This window comes from Drosophila miranda, chromosome XR (assembly GCF_003369915.1).
Source record: "Drosophila miranda strain MSH22 chromosome XR, D.miranda_PacBio2.1, whole genome shotgun sequence".
NCBI lineage: Eukaryota > Metazoa > Arthropoda > Insecta > Diptera > Drosophilidae > Drosophila > Drosophila miranda.
Window position 1 is genome coordinate 3,074,554 of NC_046674.1, and position 19,049 is coordinate 3,093,602.

Below are 19,049 nucleotides of genomic sequence, written 5' to 3' on the forward strand. Positions count from 1 at the left end.
TCTGATTTTACAATCTGATGATTAATTTCAGCAAGTAACATAATCATTTTAACAAATCAAGCGAAAGGCCAATCATCTTTGACATCTCTTTATAATGTGCCTGCTGATGGACTCTTCTTCGGTTTGCCTTTGGGACCAGCCACGTAAGAGGCATTTGGCACACGGACCTGCTTGCCGTCCGAAAACTCCTCGCCCATCGATGGAACGCTGCGCATATAGCCGAGCGAGGCAATGTGGAGAGCCTCGTCGGTCTCGGCGGTTGGCGGGCGGTTGGTCTGGGCCGTCAACTGCTGGTAGCACGGGTGGCTGGGATCAAGGACCGGCTCTGGGTCGATCCTGTACCCGCCGTCATTGGACTCGGCGTGGGCCAAGGAGTGCGAGCTGGGTTGCTCTGGGTCCAGTAGCTGGTGCTCTTCCTCCATCACGCTGTCGCGCGTGGCCCGAGTCGGGCCGGTCTCGTCCACGCCAGAACTTGGCTCGGACGTGCAGGTCGGCTCTGAGGGGAACATATCACCGAACTCCTCGGCAATCAGGCGACGGGCCAGCGGTACCGAGAAGTACTCCTTGTAGTGCAGCTTGCGGCGACGCTCGAACTCAATGCGCCGCAACTTCTCCTCCTCATCGGAGTCCTGCTCCATGCCAAAGCAGGGCATCACCGACTGCGAGGTTATGCGCAGTTTCTCCATCAGTTCGGCGGTGTCCAGCTTCTTTGGCAAGTCATCCTCGAACACGAACGGGGTCTTCGGCTCGTCAATGATCATGTGTCCGTAGGTTTTGCCTTCCGGATGGAAGGTCGCCAGCACGTTTAGCTCGTCGAACTTGGCCGTCTTCTGGCCTGCTAGCTTCCGCGGTGCCTCGTTGCTGCCGCTTGTGAAATAAATTGTTATTGTGCTATCTGATATTCTGTATTGTTTCGCTACGAGTGCTGCTTTACAACTGATTGTTCTACTCGAATAGGCGACCTACTGGAAGGTGACAGGACAACAACGGCTTGCTGCCTTTCTTCCTTTTTTCTTTCTTAAATTTCGAGTAATTTCTGGAATTTTGACTTTGTTTTCCAAACAAACTTCACAATTTCCACATATCTCAGCCTCGACTTACAGGTTTCTGCCTTGGGAAGTGCTTTTCAGAGTTTTCCCTTAGAATTCCAACGCATCCCAGCGCAATACTGGACGACCTATTGCACCAGATGAGCGAAAAGGGACAAGGGTCGATCAACATGACCACCAAGAAGATTATGTCGCCCATGAAGGAGCTGCAACTGGAGGTCAGGTCCTTGTTGAAGAAGAAAAGGCAGCTACGGGGGAATGCCAATGCCACTGGCACACCGCAGGACCCCCACCCAGACCCCACAAAACCCAGAGTGGCCAAGGGACTCAGACAACACCAGGACTCCGCAGGAACGGGCCAACACCCCGGGACAAGGAGGACGGCGTGCACGGTAAGCACAAACTACCGACGCCAGCCGACAAGAGGCGACCAAGAAGCCGTCGAGCAGCGCGCGAAGCACTGAACCCGCACAGAAGTGGAACGAGATCAGAGGACGACGAAGAGGGCGAAGAGGACGCAGTACATACGCGGACATCCAGGCAGCACCAACGCTCTAGGGCCTGAAGAGCCAGGACTAGGGCATAGGGAAGACTGCCTCGGGCGAACTTCTCCTCAGGATGCAACAACCGTCTGATCCTGCCTGGACTTGACCTCTGACCCAGGAGCCTTAGAAGGCAAACCAGGCAGTGCTATCTCCCCTAGCAGTCGTGAAGCCCATCCAGAAGACAGTGGCGGTCAAAGTGCTCGATGTAGACGAGCTCACGACAGGCGATGAGATACTGGAGGCGATATCTGCAGCAATCGGCTGCGACTTGGGGCAAGTACCGAGCAGCACCGGGGATGCGAAGAGTGTATGGTGCCCCGCAGGTGGCCACACTGAACCTCCAGCCCGCCCTCGCCCAGAAGCTCCTGGGTTGTGTGCCGCATGCGACGACGTATTATGCCGATTACTACTACTGCTACAAGTGTATGGCCTAAGGACAGGAACAGGCTGTGGAGAGGCCCCTCTCCACATGCAGAACCAATGCAAAACCCCCTAAGTGCCTTCAGTGCGTGGGCAACAACGGAGACACTCACTCAACAGCTCCCTTGGTCCTCAGCCGCAGCCGTCCAGAGAACAAGACGGCCCTTTCCCAGCTGATTGATGGGTAAGCTACTCCAGCTTAACCTCAACCACAGCCGTACCGCCCAGGACTTGCTGACAAACACGGTTCTGAAGCAGCAGATCAACGTAGCGCTGCTCAGTGGGCCCTACAAGGGAACAAATCTGTGGAAGCGATCACATAGAGCATCCAGGGTGGGCTATATGTATATTTGGTAGTCACATATTTGTATAGCTACTAAATAGGGCCTCGCTTCACGCAGCACGAATATCAGGCGATCATCAGAGATCACAGATCCCCGGTCATAACAGCGGGGGACTTCAACGCCTGGGCCACGACTTGGGCACGCTCCGTGGAACAGCGCTCCTGGACAAATTCACAAGCCTGAACGTCTGTCTCCTGAACACAGAAAGCACCCCGACGTACAGCAATGCGGGCCGGGAGTCATCATAGACCTCACCTTTGCAAGCACGGTGACGGACATCTTCGCCATTAGGAATGCAACAAGGGGGCAACAAAGTGTCATTCAAGGCCAACCGGAAAGCCCTAAGAGACGCCATCAGAAGCAAACCCGCAAGATCCTAAGCAACCACAGAAGCACCCCAGACGCGGCTCCTGCTACCGGAAGCGACAAATGCAACGTAGCGGTTGGAAGTATAACATCCTGGCTCGCAATGAATGGTCTGTCCTTGCCTTCACTACCAAGTCCGCCCTAAAATACCTACGGGTATTTGAAGAGTCCTCCCTCTCCTCACCAGTAAAGGTTTCTTCGGGAGTGCCACAGGGCAGCCACCTAGACCCCTTACTCTTCTTCGGTATTAACATACTCTCGAGTACTTATGTATGCGGGTGATGCTAAGCTCTGTGTCTAGTATAAGGACATTTCATTACATTCCCGCTTGCAATCCGATCTCAACAACTTTCAGTCGTGGTGTTTTGCATACTTGTTACACCTCAATGCCTCGAAATGCAAAGCTATGACATTTCACCGTTCTAGCCCCTTGTTGACTCCCTATACCCTATGTGCTGCTTCTCTTGGGACAATTACCCTGGTGGATGATCTTGGTGTTATGTTAGACGCCAAGCTAAAGTTTTCTGAGCACATTTCTACCATGGTAATTAAGGCCATGCGCGTGCTTGGGTTTATTAAGAGGTGGTCAAAGGAATTTGACCACCCCTATATAACAAAGACTCACTACACCTCGCTAGTTCCTGTGTATGGTGCCCGCAGTACAAAGTACACCAGGACCGTATAGAATCAGTACAGAAAAGCTTTTTACTCTTTGCTCTGCGGGGCCTTAACTGGGATGCGGGTGGGAGACTCCCATCTTACTCTAGTAGACTGCCATTAGTAAACGTCCCATCCTTAGTTGACCGTAGAAAAATGCTTGGTGTGACTTTTGTGCACAACTTGATCAGGGATGACACAGACAGCCCTGTTGGGATCTGTTCCTATTAGACTCACTGGAAGTTTGATACCGTTTTTCCTTCCACTTTGTATATCGAATTATTCCTTGCATGAACCGTTTAGGGTCTTATGCTCGGATTATAATTCCGTCTACCAAATTATATCCACCACTGATTCTCTTCCTCTTATTAAGTTACTAATCCTCACACACCTTTCTACTAATTATTAATTGTAGTGGTATTTGTATTTGTATTTGCATTTGTATTTGTACGGGTTCGGTTCGGCCCCTCGGTCGGTTGGCCGGGAGGAGGGCTGCGTTTTGCCTGGCATCCGCGCGTAAGAGCCTTCCGCTGGTGTCACTCGGGCCACTTGACGGTGCAGTAATTGCATCGCCTCTTGTAAGATCCAGTCATTGCCTGTCAACGTCCCAGATAGTGCTAGACCAGAGGCCTACTTTCAAGGCACACCTCGAGTACGCATGCGCGAAGGCAGCCGGAGCAACGGCGGCCATTAGCAGGATGGTGGCCAACACAGGAGGTCGACGACCTTCATAGTCCTACATGGATCAGTCGTGTGAGCACCAGCAATGAGGCGCCGTCATACAGCAGAGACAGCTGAGGCGCATACAGACGCTGTGCCCTCAGGGTTGCATGCTGGTCGAACGGCTAAGCGGCAGAACGGCATGACGGTTCACGATGGGACAAAGCCGAGAAGGGAAGATGGACGAAAAGAGACGAGCCCAGGAGTAAACGCAGACACCCTCACCGAAAGGATGATAGCCGACGAGCAGACGTGGCACGTGGCTGCCAATATGGCAGCAAGCGTCATCAAGGAGCCGAGCCAAGGAGCGAAGCCGGGAAGACCCCACACTCCGCACCATGAAGTAATACCTTCCCCACAACATCCCGTTATTTACGTTCGACATGTAATAAGTAATGTCACATCTGCTCAACTACATAAGGGAGCGCCACTGCGCCGCCATGTAGATGACTACGACATGTCCATGTAGCTGCACAGCGCCGCTCCAAGCATTTGTAAAATTTAGGAAGTGTTGCGGCCGCCGTTTTTCGGAATATTTTACCTGTAAAATGTATATGTAAAATTGTAAATGAATATCTTACATATTCGATTGCTAGCCGGATATGACGTCACTTGCCATACTTTTGGTGGGGCAGAACTTTATTAAGGGTGGATTCTGGGCGAAAGACAGATGGAATCATCTGTCATGTGTTGACAGGAAAGGTAAACACTTTTCTAGGAATAACATTAACTTAATGTTAAGCCGCTTACGTTGAACATCGATGGGTCGATGGATCGATGGATCGATGGATCGCCTACACATTCTGGAGAACGAAGAAGCTTATAAAAATGTGGACAAGTTTAGATAAGATATTGAATGGCACACGCTTTTCGCATCTTCAAAAAATAAAACAAAACCTTGCCTCTGATTTTACAATCTGATGATTAATTTCAGCAAGTAACATAATCATTTTAACAAATCAAGCGAAAGGCCAATCATCTTTGACATCTCTTTATAATGTGCCTGCTGATGGACTCTTCTTCGGTTTGCCTTTGGGACCAGCCACGTAAGAGGCATTTGGCACACGGACCTGCTTGCCGTCCGAAAACTCCTCGCCCATCGATGGAACGCTGCGCATATAGCCGAGCGAGGCAATGTGGAGAGCCTCGTCGGTCTCGGCGGTTGGCGGGCGGTTGGTCTGGGCCGTCAACCGCTGGTAGCACGGGTGGCTGGGATCAAGGACCGGCTCTGGGTCGATCCTGTACCCGCCGTCATTGGACTCGGCGTGGGCCAAGGAGTGCGAGCTGGGTTGCTCTGGGTCCAGTAGCTGGTGCTCTTCCTCCATCACGCTGTCGCGCGTGGCCCGAGTCGGGCCGGTCTCGTCCACGCCAGAACTTGGCTCGGACGTGCAGGTCGGCTCTGAGGGGAACATATCACCGAACTCCTCGGCAATCAGGTGACGGGCCAGCGGTACCGAGAAGTACTCCTTGTAGTGCAGCTTGCGGCGACGCTCGAACTCAATGCGCCGCAACTTCTCCTCCTCATCGGAGTCCTGCTCCATGCCAAAGCAGGGCATCACCGACTGCGAGGTTATGCGCAGTTTCTCCATCAGTTCGGCGGTGTCCAGCTTCTTTGGCAAGTCATCCTCGAACACGAACGGGGTCTTCGGCTCGTCAATGATCATGTGTCCGTAGGTTTTGCCTTCCGGATGGAAGGTCGCCAGCACGTTTAGCTCGTCGAACTTGGCCGTCTTCTGGCCTGCTAGCTTCCGCGGTGCCTCGTTGCTGCCGCTTGTGAAATAAATTGTTATTGTGCTATCTGATATTCTGTATTGTTTCGCTACGAGTGCTGCTTTACAACTGATTGTTCTACTCGAATAGGCGACCTACTGGAAGGTGACAGGACAACAACGGCTTGCTGCCTTTCTTCCTTTTTTCTTTCTTAAATTTCGAGTAATTTCTGGAATTTTGACTTTGTTTTCCAAACAAACTTCACAATTTCCACATATCTCAGCCTCGACTTACAGGTTTCTGCCTTGGGAAGTGCTTTTCAGAGTTTTCCCTTAGAATTCCAACGCATCCCAGCGCAATACTGGACGACCTATTGCACCAGATGAGCGAAAAGGGACAAGGGTCGATCAACATGACCACCAAGAAGATTATGTCGCCCATGAAGGAGCTGCAACTGGAGGTCAGGTCCTTGTTGAAGAAGAAAAGGCAGCTACGGGGAATGCCAATGCCACTGGCACACCGCAGGACCCCCACCCAGACCCCACAAAACCCAGAGTGGCCAAGGGACTCAGACAACACCAGGACTCCGCAGGAACGGGCCAACACCCCGGGACAAGGAGGACGGCGTGCACGGTAAGCACAAACTACCGACGCCAGCCGACAAGAGGCGACCAAGAAGCCGTCGAGCAGCGCGCGAAGCACTGAACCCGCACAGAAGTGGAACGAGATCAGAGGACGACGAAGAGGGCGAAGAGGACGCAGTACATACGCGGACATCCAGGCAGCACCAACGCTCTAGGGCCTGAAGAGCCAGGACTAGGGCATAGGGAAGACTGCCTCGGGCGAACTTCTCCTCAGGATGCAACAACCGTCTGATCCTGCCTGGACTTGACCTCTGACCCAGGAGCCTTAGAAGGCAAACCAGGCAGTGCTATCTCCCCTAGCAGTCGTGAAGCCCATCCAGAAGACAGTGGCGGTCAAAGTGCTCGATGTAGACGAGCTCACGACAGGCGATGAGATACTGGAGGCGATATCTGCAGCAATCGGCTGCGACTTGGGGCAAGTACCGAGCAGCACCGGGGATGCGAAGAGTGTATGGTGCCCCGCAGGTGGCCACACTGAACCTCCAGCCCGCCCTCGCCCAGAAGCTCCTGGGTTGTGTGCCGCATGCGACGACGTATTATGCCGATTACTACTACTGCTACAAGTGTATGGCCTAAGGACAGGAACAGGCTGTGGAGAGGCCCCTCTCCACATGCAGAACCAATGCAAAACCCCCCTAAGTGCCTTCAGTGCGTGGGCAACAACGGAGACACTCACTCAACAGCTCCCTTGGTCCTCAGCCGCAGCCGTCCAGAGAACAAGACGGCCCTTTCCCAGCTGATTGATGGGTAAGCTACTCCAGCTTAACCTCAACCACAGCCGTACCGCCCAGGACTTGCTGACAAACACGGTTCTGAAGCAGCAGATCAACGTAGCGCTGCTCAGTGGGCCCTACAAGGGAACAAATCTGTGGAAGCGATCACATAGAGCATCCAGGGTGGGCTATATGTATATTTGGTAGTCACATATTTGTATAGCTACTAAATAGGGCCTCGCTTCACGCAGCACGAATATCAGGCGATCATCAGAGATCACAGATCCCCGGTCATAACAGCGGGGGACTTCAACGCCTGGGCCACGACTTGGGCACGCTCCGTGGAACAGCGCTCCTGGACAAATTCACAAGCCTGAACGTCTGTCTCCTGAACACAGAAAGCACCCCGACGTACAGCAATGCGGGCCGGGAGTCATCATAGACCTCACCTTTGCAAGCACGGTGACGGACATCTTCGCCATTAGGAATGCAACAAGGGGGCAACAAAGTGTCATTCAAGGCCAACCGGAAAGCCCTAAGAGACGCCATCAGAAGCAAACCCGCAAGATCCTAAGCAACCACAGAAGCACCCCAGACGCGGCTCCTGCTACCGGAAGCGACAAATGCAACGTAGCGGTTGGAAGTATAACATCCTGGCTCGCAATGAATGGTCTGTCCTTGCCTTCACTACCAAGTCCGCCCTAAAATACCTACGGGTATTTGAAGAGTCCTCCCTCTCCTCACCAGTAAAGGTTTCTTCGGGAGTGCCACAGGGCAGCCACCTAGACCCCTTACTCTTCTTCGGTATTAACATACTCTCGAGTACTTATGTATGCGGGTGATGCTAAGCTCTGTGTCTAGTATAAGGACATTTCATTACATTCCCGCTTGCAATCCGATCTCAACAACTTTCAGTCGTGGTGTTTTGCATACTTGTTACACCTCAATGCCTCGAAATGCAAAGCTATGACATTTCACCGTTCTAGCCCCTTGTTGACTCCCTATACCCTATGTGCTGCTTCTCTTGGGACAATTACCCTGGTGGATGATCTTGGTGTTATGTTAGACGCCAAGCTAAAGTTTTCTGAGCACATTTCTACCATGGTAATTAAGGCCATGCGCGTGCTTGGGTTTATTAAGAGGTGGTCAAAGGAATTTGACCACCCCTATATAACAAAGACTCACTACACCTCGCTAGTTCCTGTGTATGGTGCCCGCAGTACAAAGTACACCAGGACCGTATAGAATCAGTACAGAAAAGCTTTTTACTCTTTGCTCTGCGGGGCCTTAACTGGGATGCGGGTGGGAGACTCCCATCTTACTCTAGTAGACTGCCATTAGTAAACGTCCCATCCTTAGTTGACCGTAGAAAAATGCTTGGTGTGACTTTTGTGCACAACTTGATCAGGGATGACACAGACAGCCCTGTTGGGATCTGTTCCTATTAGACTCACTGGAAGTTTGATACCGTTTTTCCTTCCACTTTGTATATCGAATTATTCCTTGCATGAACCGTTTAGGGTCTTATGCTCGGATTATAATTCCGTCTACCAAATTATATCCACCACTGATTCTCTTCCTCTTATTAAGTTACTAATCCTCACACACCTTTCTACTAATTATTAATTGTAGTGGTATTTGTATTTGTATTTGCATTTGTATTTGTACGGGTTCGGTTCGGCCCCTCGGTCGGTTGGCCGGGAGGAGGGCTGCGTTTTGCCTGGCATCCGCGCGTAAGAGCCTTCCGCTGGTGTCACTCGGGCCACTTGACGGTGCAGTAATTGCATCGCCTCTTGTAAGATCCAGTCATTGCCTGTCAACGTCCCAGATAGTGCTAGACCAGAGGCCTACTTTCAAGGCACACCTCGAGTACGCATGCGCGAAGGCAGCCGGAGCAACGGCGGCCATTAGCAGGATGGTGGCCAACACAGGAGGTCGACGACCTTCATAGTCCTACATGGATCAGTCGTGTGAGCACCAGCAATGAGGCGCCGTCATACAGCAGAGACAGCTGAGGCGCATACAGACGCTGTGCCCTCAGGGTTGCATGCTGGTCGAACGGCTAAGCGGCAGAACGGCATGACGGTTCACGATGGGACAAAGCCGAGAAGGGAAGATGGACGAAAAGAGACGAGCCCAGGAGTAAACGCAGACACCCTCACCGAAAGGATGATAGCCGACGAGCAGACGTGGCACGTGGCTGCCAATATGGCAGCAAGCGTCATCAAGGAGCCGAGCCAAGGAGCGAAGCCGGGAAGACCCCACACTCCGCACCATGAAGTAATACCTTCCCCACAACATCCCGTTATTTACGTTCGACATGTAATAAGTAATGTCACATCTGCTCAACTACATAAGGGAGCGCCACTGCGCCGCCATGTAGATGACTACGACATGTCCATGTAGCTGCACAGCGCCGCTCCAAGCATTTGTAAAATTTAGGAAGTGTTGCGGCCGCCGTTTTTCGGAATATTTTACCTGTAAAATGTATATGTAAAATTGTAAATGAATATCTTACATATTCGATTGCTAGCCGGATATGACGTCACTTGCCATACTTTTGGTGGGGCAGAACTTTATTAAGGGTGGATTCTGGGCGAAAGACAGATGGAATCATCTGTCATGTGTTGACAGGAAAGGTAAACACTTTTCTAGGAATAACATTAACTTAATGTTAAGCCGCTTACGTTGAACATCGATGGGTCGATGGATCGATGGATCGATGGATCGCCTACACATTCTGGAGAACGAAGAAGCTTATAAAAATGTGGACAAGTTTAGATAAGATATTGAATGGCACACGCTTTTCGCATCTTCAAAAAATAAAACAAAACCTTGCCTCTGATTTTACAATCTGATGATTAATTTCAGCAAGTAACATAATCATTTTAACAAATCAAGCGAAAGGCCAATCATCTTTGACATCTCTTTATAATGTGCCTGCTGATGGACTCTTCTTCGGTTTGCCTTTGGGACCAGCCACGTAAGAGGCATTTGGCACACGGACCTGCTTGCCGTCCGAAAACTCCTCGCCCATCGATGGAACGCTGCGCATATAGCCGAGCGAGGCAATGTGGAGAGCCTCGTCGGTCTCGGCGGTTGGCGGGCGGTTGGTCTGGGCCGTCAACCGCTGGTAGCACGGGTGGCTGGGATCAAGGACCGGCTCTGGGTCGATCCTGTACCCGCCGTCATTGGACTCGGCGTGGGCCAAGGAGTGCGAGCTGGGTTGCTCTGGGTCCAGTAGCTGGTGCTCTTCCTCCATCACGCTGTCGCGCGTGGCCCGAGTCGGGCCGGTCTCGTCCACGCCAGAACTTGGCTCGGACGTGCAGGTCGGCTCTGAGGGGAACATATCACCGAACTCCTCGGCAATCAGGTGACGGGCCAGCGGTACCGAGAAGTACTCCTTGTAGTGCAGCTTGCGGCGGCGCTCGAACTCAATGCGCCACACCTTCTCCTCCACGGACTCGGGGAAGTCCTCATCGTCCGAGGAGTCATCGGAGTCCTGCTCCATGCCAAAGCAGGGCGTCGCCGACTGCGAGGTTATGCGCAGTTTCTCCATCAGTTCGGCGGTGTCCAGCTTCTTTGGCAAGTCATCCTCGAACACGAACGGGGTCTTCGGCTCGTCAATGATCATGTGTCCGTAGGTTTTGCCTTCCGGATGGAAGGTCGCCAGCACGTTTAGCTCGTCGAACTTGGCCGTCTTCTGGCCTGCTAGCTTCCGCGGTGCCTCGTTGCTGCCGCCCTTCAGTATACCCTTTAAGTCGTCAGAGTTCATTGTGTGTTTGTGGAGAATGTTTGTCGCTTGTGAAATCTGATATTCTGTATTGTTTCGCTACGAGTGCTGCTGTACAACTGCTTGTTCTACTCGAATAGGCGACCTACTGGAAAGTGACAGGACAACAACGGCTTGCTGCCTTTCTTCTATTTTTCTTTCTTAAATTTCGAGTAATTTCTGCAATTTTGACTTTGTTTTCGAAACAAACTTCACAATTTCCACATATCTCAGCCTCGACTTACAGGTTTCTGCCTTGGGAAGTGCTTTTCAGAGTTTCCAACGGGTACAGGCCCTGCAAGAGTTCAATAAACCCAGAAAAGCCAAGCCTACGATTCATTTTGGGGCCACATTTCATCATCGCAGTGGGAGACAACGTCATGGCTTCATTGTGTTACAGGTCACACGTCTGGAGGAGGTCTGGGCGGGTGGGTGGCTCTGTGGTGGGGAGGGGAGGAAGTGCATTCGCATTGGCATTGACCCCCACACACACTGCGTCATGGGAAGGTGACCCACTTTCCGAGAGAGAGAGAGAGAGAGGGAGAGGGAGAGACTTTCGCAACAATCAAACAAAATTGCAGTGGCATCGAATGGGGGGTGGGGGGTTGAGCTCAAGTTCATTCGTCAGCTGTTGATGACGTAGTAAATGAGTAAAATCGTGAAATCGAGAAGGGAAAGAGAGGGAGGGAGAGACCGGTAGAGCGGACTGTAGACTGCAGAGTGAATCATTCGTGCGTGTCCGTGTGTCCGTGTGTGTGTGTGTGTGTGTGTGCGGCTAGTCACGAACGCCGGCAAAAAACTTGTGCAGCGGGTATTCTCGCACTCTCCTTCTTACTCTCTCTCTCTCTCTCTCTCTCCCTTGCCCTCTCCGGTGGCGAATGGTGGTGAAATGCATGAAAGCCGAATGTGCTATTGCCTCTCGGCAGGTATACGACACGATTTACAGGGTGTTTTCAGAGTCTTAGCACGAGGCATAGACGATGACGTTCGCACATCCAAGGTCTTCAGATCATATCATACCTTGGACGATCCATCCTTTTCCTCTTCAATGAAATACCCTCTAATCGTGGGATCTTCCTTGTGATACCTCGTCACGTATGGGGCATCTCTTTCCCTTTTTTTTGACTTATTCGAGTCCAGCAAATACCCTTTGCCTGGGGTAATACTCTCTCGTATTTATAAGGCATTGAAAGTGCGGGAAATTCGCACTTTTTTCGCTTGTGCTGACTTGTAGAGTACATGCCCTAGTCGCATACAAATCGCACGTCTGCCGCCAGCAGCTGTTGGCTAATTTAGTGCCGGTTCTGCAGCCGCCTGACTGGGCTCTTGGCCAAGAACAATTCCATACCTATTGACTGGATCTCTGGCGGGGCACGTGCCCCGAGAGCCCAGCTGTTGTCACGAGGCGACGGCAACGGACAAAAGATTGTAGGAATCGGAATTGCATAGAGATCCAGAGATCCCAGTAATTTATGGCTGAGGGAATGAATAAATCAACTCCTACGACAATGATATTCTTTGCTCTGATCCACAATCCACCTCTCAAGTGGCTACCCTCTCCTTCTCCCTCTGCGGAGCTCCAGGAAAAGCAAAAGAAAAAAAACAAATCAAATAAGCCCCAAAAAACGTGAGGCCTATAAATAGCAGCAGCAGCAGCGGCCGAGGAGGAGGAGGAGGAGAGGCAGAGCAACCCACAGGCAAAAGGTCACCTTGACTTCGAACATGGCCCAAATGTGGTGGAGCCGAAAATTCTGGAGAGCCAGAGAGCAACCGAAGAGAGCAATGCTCTCACTTTCACCATGCCACTGCGGCGGTTTCGTCATTTCATCCTGCCTCTGCCCCGGCCGCTGCCTCTGCCTCTGCCCACAGCCACCGCGACTGCGAGAGAGCCTACAAAATCCAGTCGGCGGCGGCGGCAAGCTACAAATTCCATCCGCAGCCCGCATATGTGGAGCCAACAGTTCGCAACGAACCCGCAAAGTGAACGGAACAAACAGTGTCGACGACCTCAGAGAGCGGTCCGAAAAGTATTTTCCATTTGAAAAAAGTGAACCCAAAAAGAACCAAACAAAGCAAAAAGTAAGCTAAAGATACTACAGATAAATACTGGGAGAAGTATGGAGAAATCTCAAATCTCAGTTGGCTTTTCTTTTTTTTTTTTTGGATAATTTTTGAAAGTGACTGAAAAAGAATTCCCCCCTTCTTGGCCCATCGAAGCGCGAAACGGGGAGACAGTGTCCCAATGGGGTTTACTTTCCCGTTCTATAAGAGCGCCAAAAGAGCGGATTCCTGCCTCATCATCGAAAGTGCATTCAACTTTCGAAACCCTGCACTCCCCTGCCCTCCCCTGCACTCCACCGCATCCAAGCCTCGCCCTTGGCCTTCCACATTTGGCATTTCCCGGACTCCATTGGGCAGTGCCCCCACAGCACCCCCCTACTCCCACTTTCACTTTCATTTTCATTCGAGAGCATGCGCTGTGCGCCGCCAAACAGCTGTTCGGACGGGGGGGGGGGGCTTTGACTTTGAAGGAAGGTCATTCGTTCCGTGTATTTTCCGTATTTCGTGTCCTCCTGCTGCTTGCAACAAGTGATTCCCCACCCAAACCAAAGCCCTGGCTCACATTCCGTTCTGTGGATGTTTATTGGAAAATTTGAGCACAAATAACCCCCCACATTTTCTATAAATATTTACGAGTTTCCAACGAAAATAAACACGGGATGCTTTCCAATCATTATTCATTATTAAAGATCTCATTTCTGCCATATATCACAGATCGCTATCGCCCTCAGCGGAGAGGAAATTGCGGGGGAAAAACACTCGACACCTGCGACAATATAGTTCTCATTAAAAACGTGCTCGAAATGCATTTACAATCCAGCGAATAATCTTATCGTGCGGGAAAATCTATCTATATGTGGCAAATGTTGCAAAGATAGGGGATGACGCACTATTCCTGTGTCATACCCTCCTATGGTCCGTCTACAGTGGAGCCTCTACACACACTTCCCATAAAAAACTCTTCCTCCTGTCGACCCGATCTTCCCATAGAACCTCCTTTTGTACCCCTTTCTATGGAGCTCTTCCCTGAAATACTCTTCGCATGGAATCTATACCTTTCTATAGGGTACAATCCCATGCAATCCCATGCATTCCTCACACCAGATTCCATTGATATTCCACTGATAATTGGGATTAGCTTTAAGTGCTTTAATTGCTTCGATTCCTCCGATAAGATAAGCCTCTAAGGAAGCAAAATCATCATCATTCTCGTATCACTAATAAAACGATTATTTGGGAATGGTTTTTCGCAATCTATTTCATTGATAAATCATTCCGTTATCATTCCGATATCATTTTGGTATCAGTTTTCGCTTCATTTGTGAAAATCTGAGCCTCCGATCAGCGGGTCGGGGGCTTCTGATTGAGTTTCAACGGCACTGCGCCCCAGTCCCCCAGTGGGTCCCCACCGATCAAGTGACAAGACCAGACCCCCCCCTGATTGCTGGCTTTCCCCCTGCCCAAGCCCCTTCGGTGGTCACAAGTTTTCGGTCTATGAATTTCTGTACGAAAAACGAGCCAAAAAACCTCGAAAAAGTTTAATTTTTTCGGCAATGTATTCTCGCGCCAGTTGTTGCGTGTGGCTCTGGCGATGTCGCGTTTTTCTCATTAATACGACCTTGGTGGAGGTTAAACAATGCCGCTATGGGAGCGGTACGTGCGTGAAATCTGTGTGAAAGAGCGAGAGAGAGAGAGAGAGAGTTTACACCCAAAAAACTAGTGAATAAATTCTAAAGAAAATGCCTTCCCTTTTCTTCTCCCCACAGCAATGGCCGCCATCAAGGATAGCCTCTTGGCCCAAGTAGCCGAAGTTCTGCCCAGCTCGGGTCACAAGGTCACCGTGGTGGGCATCGGCCAGGTGGGCATGGCCAGCGCCTTCAGCATCCTCGCCCAGGGCGTCTCCAAGGAGGTCTGCCTGATCGACGTCTGCGCGGACAAGCTGCAGGGCGAGCTGATGGATCTGCAGCACGGCTCCAACTTCCTGAAGAACCCCCAGATCACGGCCAGCACCGACTTCGCGGCGTCCGCCAACTCGCGGCTGTGCATCGTGACGGCTGGAGTGCGCCAAAAGGAGGGAGAGTCCCGTCTGTCGCTGGTGCAGCGCAACACCGATATCCTCAAGAACATCATCCCCAAGCTGGTGGAGGTAGGTGCCCCGCGGAGACCCCCGCCCCTGCAGGCCTCCTCTCTGAATGTCCCCCTTGCCTCTCCTTGCAGTACAGTCCCGATACCATTCTGCTGATGGTCTCCAACCCCGTGGACATCATGACCTACGTGGCCTGGAAGCTGTCGGGCCTGCCCAAGAACCGCGTCATCGGCAGCGGCACCAACCTGGACTCGTCCCGCTTCCGCTTCCTGATGTCGCAGCGCCTGGGCGTGGCGCCCACCTCCTGCCACGGCTGGATCATTGGGGAGCACGGAGACAGCTCGGTGCCCGTGTGGTCGGGCGTCAACATCGCCGGCGTTCGCCTGCGTGAGCTGAACCCCATTCTGGGCACCGGCGAGGACCCAGAGAAGTGGAACGAGCTCCACAAGCAGGTCGTGGACTCGGCCTACGAGGTCATCAAGCTCAAGGGCTACACCTCGTGGGCCATCGGCCTGAGCACGGCCTCCCTGGCCTCGGCCATTCTGCGGAACACGAGCAGCGTGGCAGCGGTCTCCACCTCAGTGCTGGTAAGCCTGGTCGCCTGGTCCCGGGCTCGAGCACCATTCACTCAAACAATCGTTTCCTTTTCCAGGGCGAACATGGCATCGATAAGGACGTTTTCCTGTCGCTGCCCTGCATCTTGAACGCCAACGGCGTCACCTCCGTCGTCAAGCAGATCCTGACGGCCACCGAAATCGAGCAGCTGCAAAAGTCGGCCAACATCATGGCCGATGTCCAGGCAGGACTCAAGTTCTAGGCGGAGACTAATCTTAGAGGGGGGAGGGCAGGGAAAATCCAGTGAAAATCCCCACAAGAAGGCATCAAAGTATTCCCCCGTACCAAATGTGTTTTTTTTTCTTTCTAATGCATTTCTCATTTGTATTTATTATTTAAACAAAAAAATAATAATAATTAAAAATTTAAGTTGAAAGATTATTTTTTTTTTGTATGGAATTTCTACCCCTATACCTCCCTCCCACCCTCGCACTACTCCCCATTTTCTGTTCTGTAGCTTCTAAGGATCGTATTTTTAAGGCAACTCTCAGGAAACTCTCCTTCTCCACCCCCTACCCCCCAGAGAGGGGCGGAGGAGGAGCAGAGAGAGAGAGAGTCTCGACCGACAACAACCGCCGCTACCTCATTAGCAGAAAATTAGCGTAAATTTGGAAACACACACCAAAAAACTCGGAATAACATTCGGGTTCTAGTCGAAATTTACAGCCACATATAAATATATTACAATATATCCACAAACAAAACATAAACAAAAACAAAAAGGACACAAAGTCGAAGCAAAAGCAAATTTCGGGCGGAATGAGAGCCCGAAAAGATGGGCGCTGCTGCCGGACGCGTGTCTGGAACAAAATCTAGTATAAATTATATATGTATCTTACCCTAGAGCACCCTTAGATATGTTGGTATCTCCAAGCACTCGAAAGCATCTGAAAAAGAACAAGAACGAATGAGAATCGATTAAAAAAGTGAATGAAAAATTTAATCTCGAATAAAGGAAACTTCTGGCACGAACAATCTTTGTTTTCGGTTTTTGAGAGCACGATTCGATGCCGAAAAAAAACATAATCAATCGGTGGCTTGGCCATAGATTGGGGCACATATCTCCAAGAGATATATCCACTATCTTAAGGGGTGTTTTTTCGCTAGACGCTGCCCAGACGTCTCAGACGTGGCGTGGCTGTGGCTGTGGCTGTGGCACGAACTGCCAGATAAGAGAGAGAGAGAGACGATCGATAAGAACGTAGATCTATAAAAGCTCTGGTCGGAGCACCTTAAGCCATGAGAGAAGCCGTGGCCATGGAAACGATCACGTCAAACGCACTGAAGACCCTCCTCGTGGCCGTGCTCCTGCCCTCGATGATGGCCCTTGCGCAGGAGAATAAGCCCAAGACACCTGCAAGCATAGAGACCATCCAGAAGCACAACATTCAGCTGTTGACAGAGCAACTGAATCGCGGGTGGAGAGCCTTCTGTAAGTCCGGCCGCCCTTGCCAACTCCCCATCTCTTGCCAAGCCCATCTCTAACTTGCCTGCTTTCCCACCGACTCTTAGGCGATGCCCCTGTGGACGAGGGCGTCATGTCTCTGTTCCAGGGCATTAATCCCAGCGATGCGGCACTCCACGTGATGACCATCACGAATCGGAGCGTGGAGCTGCCCATCAAGTCGCTTTCGCAGCTGAGAGACTTCGACATCAGTCCGGAGAGGAAGACCCTCATCTACGTGAATGCCTTCCACACGGCCGACAGCTACTTCAGCGTCCAGGAGCACCTGTCGCTGCTGCAGAACAGCCGGCGGGATCTCAATGTGATTGTCGTGGATTTTGCGAGGGACGTGGCACAGCTCTACTACGCGGTGCGGCATCATCTCTCCGTGCACGGATATGCCATCTACAATGTGCTGAAGGCCCTCAAGGAGGCGGGCATTGCCCCGCAGGACATCACGCTCGCCGGACATTCGGTGGGGGCGAATATCGCCGCCCTGGGTGCACAGCTCTTCGCCAGGGGATCCAAGCAGCTGGTGGGCCAACTGGTGGCCATCGATCCGGCCACCATGTGCCGCACCACCGATATCCTCGTCAAGCAGGGCGTCGCGGAGCGCGTGGTGGTGCTGCACGGCGAGGGCGATGTCTTTGGGGTGCGTGTGCCCGTGGGGCACATCGACATCTATCCGAATGGCATTGGGTACTTCCCGCGCAGGAAACTGCAGCCCGGCTGCGACTCCAAGATCTGCAGCCACATGTATCCGTTCGTTCTCTTCATGGAGGTATGTTCTGTCTCTCTCTCTCTCTCTCTCGCTGGGGTTCCCTCAATGTCCAACTCTTCTCCGCTCTCTTTCTCTTGCAGGCACTCATTGAGGGCGTCATGATCCCCGCCACCAAATGCGAAAGTTGGGCCAAATTCCGGCAGGGCGACTGCCAGTTCCAGAACACCCTCAATATTGGTCTCATTTACCCTTCGACTGCCAGGGGCCTGTACTTTTGCCTCACGCAACCGAACCCCCCCTTCACCTACATGGAGCACGGACTGCGCTACAAGACGTCGCCGGCGCGTACCCGAGATCCAGAGAAATCCGCAAAGAGCGGAAAGAAGGTGACCAAGGGAACCAAGGGTTAATACCGGGTTAGCAAGGGTTAAGCTTAGCTAATTTGTTTTTTGTTTTTAGTCTTTAGTTTTTGTTTAATAGTTAATTTATTAAAGTATTTTGTTAGTAACGAAAACGTTTTCTTGTCAGAAAACTTGACATGCCCAAAAGTATGCTGCACTTTTTGTGGCATGCAATGCGAATGGAATTATTGCGGGGGCTCAAAAGTATGCTTTGATTTTTGTCCGCGCATTTGCCGCAGAAAAATGGCACCAGCCCAAAAGTATGCTTTGCTTTTTTGGAAAATGTTCCCCTGCACTGCCAGATGGTGAAAAATGCAATTAAATTGATTAAATCTACCCTGAAATACCCTGAAAAACTAGGACATAAAAGGAACAAAGGAAATTCTGGCTGGCCACTGGACTCCAAACTCCCTTTAGTTGTCCCTCTCTCTTCCATGGTGGAATTATTCGCTTTTCTCTTCTAAATGAGTATTACGCTCGCTCGCTCTCTCACTCTCTTCGCTGATCTAAAGCCGAAACAGCTGATCAAAGCCACATCCAAAAGCCGACTCTCAGAGCGGCACAGAGCTTGGAAGAGAGAGAGAGCGAGAGCGAGGAGAGAGTGCACTGTATCTCCCCTTGAGGAGGCAGTGGCTGAGTGGCCCCAAAAGGGGTTTTGGTTTTACACGAGAAACCCCCCTCTAAAATCGAACACCCGCCCCTGCCTCTAGACCCACATACACACTCAAAAATTTCAATGGAAGCCGACTGTCAGCCGCTGTCTCTGCCGCATGTCTCTGCC

The 19,049-nt window shown here is 51.5% G+C and overlaps 4 protein-coding genes across 4 annotated transcripts; 2 read left to right on the forward strand and 2 right to left on the reverse strand.

Moving 5' to 3' along the window:
* Positions 1 to 2,637, reverse strand: LOC117186476 (protein phosphatase inhibitor 2-like). Its single transcript, XM_033387351.1, has 2 exons — positions 2,614 to 2,637; positions 1 to 962 (listed from the first exon to the last, which is right to left on the reverse strand). The coding sequence occupies exons 1-2, from the start codon at positions 2,635 to 2,637 to the stop codon at positions 90 to 92; spliced, it is 897 nt and encodes a 298-aa protein (XP_033243242.1). The 3' UTR covers positions 1 to 89.
* Positions 2,638 to 5,004: 2,367 nt separating this feature from the next.
* LOC108153551 (protein phosphatase inhibitor 2-like) lies at positions 5,005 to 11,051 on the reverse strand. The gene is made up of 2 exons (XM_017283621.2): positions 10,896 to 11,051; positions 5,005 to 5,858 (listed from the first exon to the last, which is right to left on the reverse strand). The coding sequence occupies exons 1-2, from the start codon at positions 10,941 to 10,943 to the stop codon at positions 5,094 to 5,096; spliced, it is 813 nt and encodes a 270-aa protein (XP_017139110.2). The 5' UTR covers positions 10,944 to 11,051; the 3' UTR covers positions 5,005 to 5,093.
* A 1,827-nt stretch (positions 11,052 to 12,878) lies between these two features.
* On the forward strand, positions 12,879 to 15,956 carry LOC108165496 (L-lactate dehydrogenase). Its single transcript, XM_017301553.2, has 4 exons — positions 12,879 to 13,019; positions 14,768 to 15,147; positions 15,219 to 15,674; positions 15,740 to 15,956. The coding sequence occupies exons 2-4, from the start codon at positions 14,770 to 14,772 to the stop codon at positions 15,902 to 15,904; spliced, it is 999 nt and encodes a 332-aa protein (XP_017157042.1). The 5' UTR covers positions 12,879 to 13,019; positions 14,768 to 14,769; the 3' UTR covers positions 15,905 to 15,956.
* A 970-nt stretch (positions 15,957 to 16,926) lies between these two features.
* Positions 16,927 to 18,368, forward strand: LOC108165495 (phospholipase A1 member A). Its single transcript, XM_017301552.2, has 3 exons — positions 16,927 to 17,134; positions 17,215 to 17,927; positions 18,008 to 18,368. Exons 1-3 carry the CDS (start codon positions 16,942 to 16,944, stop codon positions 18,275 to 18,277), a joined length of 1,176 nt encoding a protein of 391 aa, XP_017157041.2. The 5' UTR covers positions 16,927 to 16,941; the 3' UTR covers positions 18,278 to 18,368.
* Positions 18,369 to 19,049: the final 681 nt, after the last annotated feature.